A 13,073-nucleotide genomic window follows, 5' to 3' on the forward strand; every position below is an offset into this window, starting at 1 on the left:
ACCCATGCAGCCCGTGACAGCTTGCCAGAACTTGGTAAGCGGCCCTCTGCCTGAAATAATTGCCCACCCCTGTCTTACAGGTTACCTTTAAACCAACATAAAGTTACTTACAATGGGGGCATTCACATGTTAAAGGGTATTAACTTGTGTTAAGTACCCACTAAATGTTTTAAAGTTGTGCCACTTCAGGTGAGGGTTATAGTTTCATAGTTTGATAGATTCATAGTTTGTAGTGTTGGAAGGGACTTGAGCAGATCATCAAGTCCGACCCCCTGCCTTGAAAGGAAAAAGTACTGGGGTCAAACGACCCCAGCAAGGTGCTCATCTGATCTGTATCTCTGATCTGTTTTGCCCAGATCATTCCAGGGTATTGTTAGTTTGCTCTAAGGAGCGAAAACACTATTTTCATTCCTCCAGCATCCCAGAGTACACCATTCTCAGCTCTTTCCACTTCTTTGCTCCATGGGCAAACTTTCAACCATCCTGAACTCTAGTGCCCAGGGGGTGGTACTGGTCCCATGCTAACACCCCTTGCCAGCTCCAGGAGGTGCAACCCCAGCACAGCCTGACCACTCTGAGCACCAAGGTGCAGCCTACCAGTTTGCTGCTTGCTGTAGCACCCTGGGCAAACAGCAACAGCAATCCTACTACCTACCTCCATGAAGAGAATGAGCCAAACAATAGAAACTGTTCTCAGCTGGGTCTCAGCTCTACCGTGGTGTAGCATTCATGCAGTGAGCCAGTCAGCTGTGTGTCAGCGCTGCCCTGGTGTGGCGTGCATGTAGTGAACCTTTTGGGTCTCAGCTCTGCACTGGTGTGAGTGCTAACTCAACTCCCCCTGGCCCAATCCCAACTCCATGAAATACATGCAAGACTTTGGTCCTTTTATTTATTTATTTTCTTTTTTTGCTCCTTTACTTTTCTTTAACTTCTCCCCCATTCCCATTCACTTCAAACAGTTCTTTTTCAAGAGTTTCCCCCTCCCACCGATGGCTGTGGAGGGGGAAAGCCACAGCTTCCATGGTGGTTTTATTTGCCTCTGAGCTACATGCCACCCTCTCCCCTCCTTTCCCACTCCAGAGGAGGGACAGAGTTCTGGCTCCTGTCCATGCTGCATCTGCCCACCAGGCTCTCTAGGGGCAAGTCACAGTTGTGCAGGTTTGAGCCAGCGTTAAGCCTTAACCTATAACTGCTCTGAAACTGTTCTGACTTTATGACGGCCTAACAATCCACAGATTTACAGTGTTTTAAAGGTAACCTGTAACAGCACCCTGAATCTCTAATTCTAAGGCAGCAAGCACTGCTCCCCATTCCATGCTGATAGACAGTCTCAAACTGTCACACAAGATCCAAGTAAACAGGAGAGAATCTTGAGAGGAGACTGGTGGGACAGTAAGTTAGTGAGCTTGTTTGGACCCAGATCATCACCCTGACACCAGAGTATGTCTACAGCATGTTCTGTGCACGGCTGGCTACCACTGAAGAAGCAACTCTGTCTACTCCTGCCTCTCTGCACATGGTTCAGCTTGCAGATGTACAATGGAAATGACTTGGCCTGGTCCCAAGAGTGTATCTCAGCACTATGCTTCAGCTTTGTTACACTGGCTTCCCTATGAAGGCTACCCGCATTGGGGGGAAACCTGGCCTCTGCAGGCTTCTACTCCTCATCCTGTCTGTATTAAGTGCAGAGACTGGTTGGTGCTTTGGAGCAGCTACCACAACTGAGCTGTTATACATAGTTGGGGATTATTTCTCCTTGCATCACTGCAGGGCAAGGTCCACAGCCAAGTTCTTGGCCTGCCCTTACTTGACCACAAGGACATTCTGCCCTTTATTTGGCTTATGGCAAAACCACAATTGTGCCTGTGGGTAGCAAACAAACATGTATTTGGTGGTATATGGGGTGAGGTTTGTAGTCTGGATTGTGCCCACAAAGACAATTTTCATGTATCTAGGCAGGATTAGTGGCCTCTTCTCAACCAGTTTAGGGATGGAATAAGGAGTTTTGGCTTGGTAAGAATAAAGAGCATCGGCAGCATCATGGAAAGGAGCGCTTTGATTTCATTTGTGTTTCCATCCTATTTGCATTGGTTTAGTATTTGAATGGATAGAAAAGTATAAACTGGTTCTGTAAGCATTTGGGGCCAAATCCCATCAGCTGACGGGGCTCCCAGGCACAGGGGAGCACCTGGCCACTTGTTCAATTAATGGCATGATAGGAACAAGCCACAAAGTTATTACACATTTTTGTGGAATAACTTTGTAGCATATTCCTTACTTTATCACACCATTAATTAATTAAGTGTAACATGTGGCAGGGGCCAAAGAGAAGGTGTAAATGGACAGTTCTCACAATGGAGGGAGGTAAGCAGTGAGGTCCCCCTACAGGTCTGTCCTGGGGCTTTTGCTGTTTAACTTATTCATAAATGATTTGGAAAGGAGGGAGATGGCCAAGTTGGTATCGTCCACAATTCTGTTCGGGGTGGAAAAAAACAAAGTACTCAGGAAAGTATTGAGCTTGTGTGGATAGTTCTCTGAAAACATCAGCCCGGTGTTCAGTGGCCATCATAAAGGCAAATAGGATGTTAGGAATCACTGAGAAGGGGATTAAAAATAAAACGGAAGAAGTCACTATGCTGCTGTATAAGTCCATGGTAAGCCTACACCTTAAATACTGTGTCCTGGTCCTCCTGCCTGAGTTCTGGTCCTTCTACCTACAAAAAGATATAGTAGAACTAGAAATGGTTAAAAGAGGGGAGGGGCGGGGCAGAAGAAATGATGAGAAATATGGGGAGGTTTCCATATGAAGAGAAACTAAATAGCTTAGAGCTTTTCAGTTTAAAGAAAAAAATGCCTGGAGGTGGAAGAGGGGAAATGATAAAGGATTATAAAATCATGAATGGTATGAAGAAAACAACTAGGGGTTTACGGTTTAACGTCTCTGACAGTACTAGAATTAGGAGATGCTCAAGAAAATAATTACGAAGCAGGTTTGAAACTAAGGAACAGAAGTTTTTTCACACAGTTTGTCCTGAGCTTGTGGAATTCATTGCCACAAGGTGCTGGAGTGGCTGACAGTGTAACCAGGTTCAAAAGAGGATTGGATAAATTCATGGAGGATTGACCCATCAGTAGATACTAAACATGATAGCATCTCCAAGTGAGGAGTTCCACTTCTAAATGCTGGAAGCTGTAAGAGGAGATGGACAGATCAGTTGGGATGGGCCCTGCAATAAATACTCTTCCCCTTAGCATCCGCTTTGTGCCAGTGTGAGATGCTGAATGCTGGGCTAGGTGGACCTGTGGTCTGATCTTGTATATCACCTGATGTAGTTTAACAGCCATTTGACAAACTGGATAAACAGCACTGGGAACATTTGGGTAGGAGCCCAGGTTAGAATTCAGGGCTCTGGTCATCCATCTCACTGAGCTACACACCATCTATCTTGTTCTCCTCCTCCTGCTCCCACATCTCTTTCTCGGCTGCTTGGGGGGGTATCTTCAAGAGGAGGGCTGGAGAAGGGGCTAGGTAATGCCTAGCTTGCGGCCTGGTGGTTAGAGCACTCCTGAGAAGGAGATGGAAGTTCAAACCCCCTCTGGGTGAGGAGGCCTAGAACTGATGTCCCCAGTTCTCTGGGCAAGTCCCCTAGCCACTAGGCTAAAAGGTGGGCAAGTCACCTCCTCCTCTGCCATTTTCCTCCAGCAAATATGCTTGCAAGGTGAACTTGTTTTGCCACATGGAGAAAGAGAATCCCAAACTGTGCGGGAGTGCCAAAAATTGCCATTGTGTGGCTGCCTACTTGCTATTTAAATAGAATGCAATGTATGTGCTCCAGTTCTTATCCTGTGACCATCATCTCTAAGGTCCCTGGCCAGTAACTTATGTCTGCAGCAAACTACATTGCCAACAGTATTCCTGGCCAGAGGCTAATTCCTTAGGATTTGCACTGAATGGTTGCTCTTTGCTGTTTCTGGCATTCATGGGACTCTTACAGGGATGTCTTTGTTTCTCCCTACAGACAACTCTCCAGACATCACCAGCTGGCCATCTGGCTGCTTTTCAAATGTTTAACAACACCTACAAACTCTACTCTTACAGGTGAGGCCAGGGGAAGAAGAGGGAAATGCTGTTGCATCAATGAAGCCCACATGCTTTGCTGAATGAGGGCCTTGGGGAGTGACTGGCTTTGCCTCTGCAAGACCTGGAGGGAGTGTATGTGGCCAGATTCAACTAGCAGTGATTGTGCTTCAGTTCCATCTCACAGGCTTCGATACCATTGCTCTGCAAAGCATGCGGCCAGATTGTCACTGCGCTCCTTGGAAAACATCTGTGGGCATGCAAGGAGCAGCAATGTGAAGAACATCCACATGGGGGAGCCATGAAAAAATGCTTATGCCCTGGCAGCATGTCTCCTGCCAAGCTGCTTTAACATGCTTTGCTCTGTTGGAAGCAATGATTCCTTGTTTCCTCTTTCTAATGTGTGTCCTTTGGTTGTTATATACCAGTTATTGAAGCCTGGTGTGGGTCTGAGGTTGGCCAGTGGGAGCTGAGTGTCTGAGCTCTGTAAATCTCTTGGCAAACCCTGTTGGCTTCTGAGTCAGTGCAAAGCTGAGAAGTGCAGGGCTGTAGCTAGTGCCTGTGAGGCTCATCCTGTCCCTGAATGCTAGCCAGTCTGACCACAGAGCCTTTTCTCCTTTGCAGTTACCTGGGACTCGGGTTAATGTCGGCAAGGCTCGCAATATTAGGAGGAGTTGAGGGAAAACCCTGTAAGTGATAAGCACTTCTCAAGACTGTCTGGGAGCTCATACATTTCAGCAGCTCTGTGGGCCATAATCTCTGAATGATGTTGGGCTGGGGTGAGGGTGGGAGGGGTGGGGGCATTATTTGCCTGCTTCTCTTGGTATACAAGGACATTTCTATGGGCATGTCACCCTTTGAGATGGGTAGGGCTGAGGGTACTGTGGGCAGAGTGAGTCATGAGTAGTTGCCAGCTCATTTAGGAGAAGGGGGTGTCTGTGTTGTAGGTGGGTTTGGAGTTGCTTTGCTAAGGCAGTAGGAGGGTCATCTGTGGGACTGGTGTTTGCCTGTGATGATGGGAGGAAAGATCAGTTGTTGGTTCCTCATCATTTGTCTTAATGTTGTTTCTTCTGTTTCCTCCTTTTGCAGTAAAGGAGGGTGAGGAGCTAATTAGCTCTTGTCTGTCACCTGGCTTCAAAACTGAGTGGGAACATGCTGAAATCATGTACAGAGTTAAAGGGCAGAAGGCAGGTATAGTAACATGGGCACCTCTCCATTTTGTGACAGATGTGCTGGTTAGAGTCCAAGTAAACTGCCCTTACTTGTGGCATCTCAGTCTGCTTTGAGGTGTTCACTTGTGCCATTATCGTGCCTTATTCTCTCCAACTTTACTTTCTCCTGAGGATATTCTTTTCCAAAAGATCTTACAAAATTCTCCCCCCTTTGCCCCTGTTGTTTGCCTCAGTGGGTGTGTCTATATGTGCAATTGGTGCACATGAATAAACTCCAGATCTTATTGCTCCAAAGTTTTTTGCTCCCAGGCATGTCATTTGAACATGCATTGGGGTACAGTGAACTCTGGAGCCATCAGCTCTGGAGTTTATTCACATGCAGCACATGGAGCCTGGTTGGAGCAGCCCCATCTGGTAGAAGGCCTCAGGGGTCAGCCTCCCAGCCTGGGGATGTTCTGACCAGCCAGCCTGTCCACAGCATACTGAGCTGGGGCACAAGGGTGCTTCACTGACGGGCTAGCTGGCAGGCAGCCCCTGTGCTGAAGCACCCTCATGCTCCAGCCAGCCAGATCAGCATCTACATGTGCGCTGCTGCACATGAAAAGCTTTGCAGCAGGGTAGTACTTGTGTTTACGGTCCCTCCCTGTCCAGGAGCAGCAAACTGTACAAGGTCATGGCTCTATACAGATGTGGAACAGAATAACGTGAAACTGTTCAGCAACATCCCTTGCCAAGACATTCAGCCATACATCTCTGTACCTTAACCCTTGACCAGAGTGTTCTCCTCTGCTGCCCTGTGCAAGGGCTTGCTCTTTGTTTGAGCTCAGCAGTGTATTTCTTGAATCACAGATTCCTTTCTGTAAATCCCACCTTCCCCTTTTTCTTTCTCCTTAGTCACCAACTCTTGTTATCTACAGTGCAGCTCTGAAAATTGCTCAGTCACCTGCATGGGGTAGGATCACATTCTATCCTGTGCGCTGTCCTAGGGAATAAACCTCCCTTACTACCTTGCTCTAGTGCCCCCCATTTAGCAACCTCCTGTGCATAAGGAGGAGCAAACTTACACACTCTGACAAGTGAGCAGGAGGAGGTGTACTGTTAATTATACCAGTCCACTGGAAAGTGTTTGTTGTAATAGGTGCTATAGTCTATAGTGGTCTGCCTGTTGCTCCAAGGAGAAAAGAGTCCAGTGGTTATCAAGCTTTTTTGTACCAGGACCCATGTGTAAACATCAGTGACCAGTCCTACTGCCCCTCAACCCCTGGCCCCAGTCCCCCAGTGTGTGGGGTGAGGGTGGAGGTGTGTGGAAGAGATGGGGGACCCCAAGCAGCCTCTTGTAAGCTGAAACTCTGTCAGCCTGCAAAGGAAAAGTCATGATTTCCCATGTTTTTTCTCATATAAAGGGGAATCCATTTTTAAAGCATGTTGATCTATTTTTATGATTTGCTTACCACCCTTTCATATATTCTTGCAAACTGCTTTTAGGTTGCAACCCACAGGTTAAGAAATGTTGCACTAGACAGTGCAACTGAGTCAGAACCTAAGCAGGGTTGCAAACTAATTCTCTATCCCAGGGGTGACCAGCCTACAACATGGGTCCCACAGGTGGCATAGGCAGCCTATGTGCATGGCATACAGCAGATTGTGGAGGAAGCAGGTAGCACAGTGTCAGACAGAGAGAGTTGGGAGCAGAAAGGGAGTGATACTTGGAGAAGGTGCAGGACTAATTTCTGGCATGCCAGCCAAAAAAGTTGGCCCCCAGTGCTCTAACCCATATATCAGACCCATTTCTTTTCCTGATGAAGACAGTGAATTTTGAATTTATTTGAGAAGGAGGAGGCTATTCACATTTCAGTGGTGCATGAATGATGTGTAGTAATTTGGGGATCCCTGTTGTACTAAGGAGGGGCCCTGAGACTTTACAGACCATAAGGGATTTGTGTTTAATCCCCAGCATGTCCCTTGTTGTGTCTCTTCTTTTCTTTCAGGGGAGCCTCTGTACGAGTCTTGTTCTAACAAAGTAGCCAAAATGCTCTACAAGAAAGTGTACAAAGCAGAAGAAGTGAAGGACTTGGATTTTTATGCTTTCTCCTATTACTATGACTGTGCAGCAGAAGTCGGCCTCATTGGTAAATTTGTATCTGATTTTCTTTGTATCATGATGGCAGATACTGGGAGAGTTTCCACCTCTTAAATGCATCAGAGTGCTTTGCCTAAAATGAGGAGGGATCAGTGGCGACGTGTAGGAGGTGCACCCTTTGAGAGCACTGGTGCACCCCCTGACCAGCTACGCTTCCTGCTTAGGCAGTGGGCAGAGGGGGCATGTGGGAGTGCCAGTGTCCCCCCTGCGAGCACCAGCCAGGGAGTGGGAGCACCGGACATAGTGCCGCGGTCACTTCTGGAAGCGCTGGTTGGTGAGTTTTGCTGTGGGGGGACCCCTGACTAAGGTGGCACCAGTCACCCATGGCAGGGATAATGCCATGCTAATATACACTGATATTCTCTTTGAGGATCAGCTAATCTGAGATTTTTTTTAGAAAGAGAGGCATGGGGTTTGGAGATTAGATTTGAAACTGCTTTAACTTGCTGGGTTTTATTTTTTATTTTTTAATGTACTAAGTAAATTTCAAAATTTGGTAGTTTCCTTTTAAGGTTTTAAGACCAAAACTTTAAGAAAAGTACCTGCTTAAAGTTGGGCTTCCCTCACCATAAAAGTAAGTGGAAGCTTTGCCTCTGATTTCAGTAAGGGTAGGCCCCTAGGGCCTGATCCTCAAACACGCTTAAAACCCAGAATCTACAATGGCCTTCACATAAGACATTTTTTTTTTTTTTTTTTTTTTTTTTTTTTTTTTTTTTGCCTCTAGACAAGGAAAAAGGAGGTAGCTTAACAGTCAGTGATTTTGAAACTGCAGCCAAGTACGGTAAGTAAACAACAATGGCCAGAATTTTCACACAAGACTAGTAAGTTGGGATGTCAAAGTTTTTGAAAGAGGCAAAACTGAGATATCTTAAAGCCTGATTTTCAGCAAGCGTCGAACACCAATTGAAATCAGGGCTCTTCAAAGTGTCTCATGCTGCGCACACAAAAGTTATGGGACTTTTTGGAAATCTTGGCCACTTTTTACTCTAACATCTCCTGTTTTCTGCAGTCTGTATAATACTGTATTTCTTGCATACAGCACTGCCCTTTCCCCCAAATCAGCCCTCCAAAACTGAGATGGATGTCATAAGCAGAGAAGCTGATTTTCTTCACTGGAATAGAAGCATGAAGATACTGCTTTGCAAAATGGCTGCCAGCTTCCCTCAGCAAGCAAGCAGGGAGGGTTAGAAACCTCTTAACCCTTTCACAGCTGCTCGCAGCTTGCTGGCTGAGACCAAAGTTGGCAGTAGTTTTTTAACACAGCTTCTCCATGTAAAAGCCAATTCTAAGCAGAAGTACACCGATATATAGGTTGCCTATCGGATCGGTATCAATAAAAGGGGAAATGACATTATTGGCTAACAGCTTTTTTTTTGGCCATTATAGCTGATAATGTTTACCAAAAATTATATCTTCTAGCCAGGGCCCTGGACAACTGGTTTCCCTCTCCCCCATGGGGCCAGGGCCTCCAGACTCCTGGGTTCCTTTGGGAAATGGCAGGTTTTCCCTTGCAGGCAGGCAGCATTCTAGCCTGCAAGGGGCTGCTTGGGGCTGCTGGGAGTGAGACACAGGGGATGCCACGTGCATGTGTGCAACTGCACATATGCACACAGCCAGGAATACAGCTGGGCAGCATGGAGAGCAGTTCCCTACATGTAAGTCTATGGAGGGGAAGGAGTGTGGGGGTGGGAAGGCAGATTGAGGCCTCCAAGGTGAGGGAGGGAGTGGGGCAGGGGCTGGGGGGCACTGCCCAGCCAGGGCAGTGCATGAGACCTGGGGCTGGGGCAGGGAGTGGCATGGAGCCACAGGCAGCTCATTTAGCAGGCCCTGAGGGGTAGCTCCCTGCCATTGTGCTTGCCCCCCAAGGGAGGCCTGGGGAGCATGTGCCCCCCCCCTCCAAGTTTGTGCATGGGGTGGATGCGGGCTGTGAGCTCAGGGCTCTCCATTCTGCTGCCTTTGCCTCAGGAGCCCCATGTTGACTGCACACCTCCTGCCCACCCCAGCAGCAATGTGGGTGGCAAGTTGTACCCCCTGCTGCTGGGTGGGCAGGGGATGTGCTGCTGGCGCAGGGCTCCTGGGGCAAAGACAGCAGAGTGGAGCATCCCAAGCCCAGTGGGCAGCCTGCATCTGCCCTCACCTCCCTCATTTCTGCTTTGCTTAAAAGCATCCCCACACTTTAAAAATGGTGGTGGGGGCACTTGAACTAAAGCTTGTTTGACGCGCTTTAGTTCAAGCACCTGTGCTGCCATTTTTAAGCGCTGGGACGCTGATGCATGTGATGCAGAAGGCTGCTGGATCGTGCCCCGCCCCCCCCCCCCCAAAAAAAAAGAAAAGAAAGGTTTAGTTATGTCTGTACTTTAAAATGCCTTGCCTTGCATTTTAAAGTAAATTGGTTATTGGATTGGCATCAGCCGACACAGTTAATAATTGGTTATCAGCTTTGGCCAAGAAAATCTTTATTGGTGCACCCCCAGTTCTAGGCTGTGAATCTGGGGGAAAAAACGTCTTTTTTTTTCATTTTGCCTTCCAAAAAGAAGGCGTGTCTTATTTGTGGGCGTGTGGTATCTGTAAAAATGTTATATTTCTGCTGGTGCTAGTACCTTTTTTGAGCTCTCTTGTAATAAAATGCCAGTATACTGGATTATAGATCGCATAGGATGGTTTGGATAAGGATGATCCTGCCTCAGGCAGGGGGTTAGATAAGATGACCTCTGGAGATCCCTTCCAGCCCTACTTCTCTCTGATTTTTTTTGAACAGACATGCTGTTTAACAGTTATTTGAAATATATGATTTTCACCTATGTGAATTGTGCTTTTAATTTTAGCAAAATCACTTCTACTCTAATTTTTCTTTGTTTTTTTCCCCTCAAGATTCATATGACCGAAAATGACCTGGAAAGAGGACAAATTGATTTGTGCCTATATCTGCCTCTTTCTGATGCATAAAAACAAATGTCTAGATGGTTGAAAAATGTAAACATGCTTGTTTTCATACAAGAAATGTAGGTCCTAACCACCCAGGTTTTTCTACAAGATTTTATAGATAACTGAATAATTGTTATTGTCTTGACATCAGAAATGCCATTCAGATTAAACCTGATAAACTGGAAAGGAAATTATTTTTATTCTACCCCATTAAATCTCTCTGATTTTGGTAACATTCAAGCAACTGAAATGGTTTAGAAACACTTGGGAGAAAAGGTGTCTTTGTGCAATATTTGGCATTCTAGGCCTACCAGGTAAAGGCTGGGATTGTCCACAGTCCATGTCTGTTGACAGTGTCAATAAGTTATTAAATGAGTTGTAGCTCAGGAAAGCTTGTGCTATATGTATCTAATTTAGTCTATAAGGTGCAAACCTACTCTGACTTTTACTTGACTCCAGACTCACGCAGCTAACTATGTCTCACTGTCTAAGTTATCCAGTGAAAAACATAAAAGATTGGGCTCAAGATTCCTGATGTTTTGAAGGTAGATGATGATGACAGATTGGTAAAAGCTTTTGGGGTCCTTTTGATACATCTATTGAGAAGTAAAACTAATCATAATAAAAAAACACAAAAAAGTTAATTTTTTCAAGTTAACTTTTACAAGCCATGTCATAAACTGTTTTATACACACAAATAAACTACTAGTATCCAAAACTGATTGAGCAGTTGGGTAAATATTTTGGCTGTCTACAAAGTCATTGTATGTAAGAATCTGGCTGTGAACGTCAACACTTGTTTTCCTGTTTGGGGAGCTATTACAGTAAGCAATACTCCCTGCTCACTTAAATGTTACGGTACCAGGCAGAAATGTTTACATACCAGAACAGTCCTTTAAGATCCAAAGGTTCTTTCAGGGTCTCTCCCCCTTAGGGACTTGTTCGCTAGCCTGGTAAGAAATGTGGGGGAAGCTGAAATGGCTCTCTTTTCTTTTAAAAGTTCTCAACTAACAGAACAGTGACTTTGGAAATACATATTATCACCTGTGTCAACTCCTTAGAGGGGAGGTTCAGGAAATCCTGTATCAGGATTTTCAGAAGTGGGAGATTCCTGTGCCCATGTTTAGACCCCTAAATAAATTATCTGCTTTTCAGGTCACTTGAGTCCTAGGTGTTGGAGCAATTCTGAAAATCAAAATACTTCCTTCAGCTCCAGCATATGGGCTCAGGTGCTCAGCCTTCAAGCAGTCACTTAAAATCTTGGCCTCTGTTTTTCTTCTTCCTGTACCCTCTGCTTCCCCCCAGGCACAGCAAGAATGAACTCATGTGCCCAAGCAGTTTTAATAATTCATTCTATAATGGAAGGCTGGATTCCCTCTTTCTGTTTCTCTTAGTGTGTAAGACCATGGAGGTCAGTCCTGGAGACAATCCTTTCCTCTGCATGGACCTGACCTACATCAGTGTGCTGCTGCAGGAGCTGGGCTTCCCAAAGAGCCAGGTGTTTAAGGTACTATCTCTCAGGACTGCATTTGGAATGAGTTGCTGCTCAAGCTCCCAGCATTGTAACAGTGTGTGATTAATTTCTATCCTTGCTTTTTCCAGCTCGCCCGAAAAATTGATGATATTGAAACAAGCTGGGCTTTGGGAGCAACATTTCATTATATTGACTCACTCAACAGGCTGCAGTATTAAAGCTTCTTAGTCCCGATTCTCAAAAGTGGCCTTTGAGAATCACAAGGGTTGGGAACCCAATGGAAGTTGCCTGAACAGGCACCCTTTTTGCTGATCAGACTCTTTAAAAAAGACTGTCTGAAGCTGGGCAATCAACACCACTAGCTACGTCTGGCAATGCAGATCATGGCAGCTAAACATTTGACCCTTGACCTTATAGCATCCTCAGAATATTCGATATGAAACCAGTTCATCAAGAAACTTTAGAATTTGCTGTGAGACTTTCCTCACAAAGCTGCTACAATCTCTGTGAGAAAAATACACCTTTACAGCACATGCCAACGTCACTTTTGCTCATGCTATGCTGACATCGATGTTAGAAATAGCCACGCCAGATGGGACTCTGTTATTGTTCTGAATTGAAAACATATTTTGGTTAATGGTCCTCAGTGAATTTTAATCATTTAAGTATTTTAAAATTAACTTATGTGTGTAGGGATGCCTTTGCATAGCCAAACTGCCAGCAGGAGAAGCTGTTGGCTTTGAAATATAGTTTGGGATACTTGACTCTGCTGGAATAAGGTGGAGATTTTTTGCTTCCTTAGAGTGTAGTGGAAGAGCGGCTAAGGTGTTCTGCTGCAGTTCTGGAGGTGTGAGTTCAATCCCTTCCCTGGACTCATGCTAAAGACTACCCTAGCTGTAAATAGGGATTTGGTTTTTCAGGCTGGGGAATCAAAGATGGCCAGATATGATGTCAGCTGTATTGCTCTGTTGGCAACAGAAACTGGCATGCCTTGGGCATGCGAGCCTGGGGTGCCCAGATGAACCTTCCTTTTGCACCCCATTCCAGCAAAGTGTTGGGATATTGTGCAGATGACAAGCACATGCTTAAAAGATTGTTATAGTCTATGGGAGGCCTTTGACTCTGAAGTGCTTTAAGTAGTTGCTGCTGGAAGTGAGGTTGATTGAACCCCATGTCAGTCCTCACCTGCCATGTGGCTTGACTGGAGCTAGGGGAGGTGGGGAGATTGATAGGGAGCTTCTGCAGAGCATACCGTTTCTTCTAACCCCCCCCCCCCCCCCCCCC

General features: G+C 45.9%; 1 protein-coding gene across 1 annotated transcript in view; it reads left to right on the plus strand.

Annotated features, from left to right (window-relative positions):
• Window positions 1-13,064, plus strand: part of ENTPD6 (ectonucleoside triphosphate diphosphohydrolase 6 (putative)) — a 40,032-nt gene extending 26,968 nt beyond the window's left edge. The window contains exons 8-14 of the mRNA XM_019516163.1: window positions 4,020-4,099; window positions 4,703-4,767; window positions 5,168-5,269; window positions 7,239-7,379; window positions 8,115-8,171; window positions 11,710-11,822; window positions 11,918-13,064. Of these exons, the coding sequence (XP_019371708.1) occupies window positions 4,020-4,099; window positions 4,703-4,767; window positions 5,168-5,269; window positions 7,239-7,379; window positions 8,115-8,171; window positions 11,710-11,822; window positions 11,918-12,007 (648 nt within the window). The 3' untranslated portion in view covers window positions 12,008-13,064. The remainder of the gene's footprint in view (window positions 1-4,019; window positions 4,100-4,702; window positions 4,768-5,167; window positions 5,270-7,238; window positions 7,380-8,114; window positions 8,172-11,709; window positions 11,823-11,917) is intronic.
• The last annotated feature ends 9 nt before the right edge of the window (window positions 13,065-13,073 follow it).

This window comes from Gavialis gangeticus, unplaced genomic scaffold, assembly GCF_001723915.1.
Source record: "Gavialis gangeticus isolate Ggan-Ray unplaced genomic scaffold, GavGan_comp1, whole genome shotgun sequence".
Lineage (NCBI taxonomy): Eukaryota > Metazoa > Chordata > Crocodylia > Gavialidae > Gavialis > Gavialis gangeticus.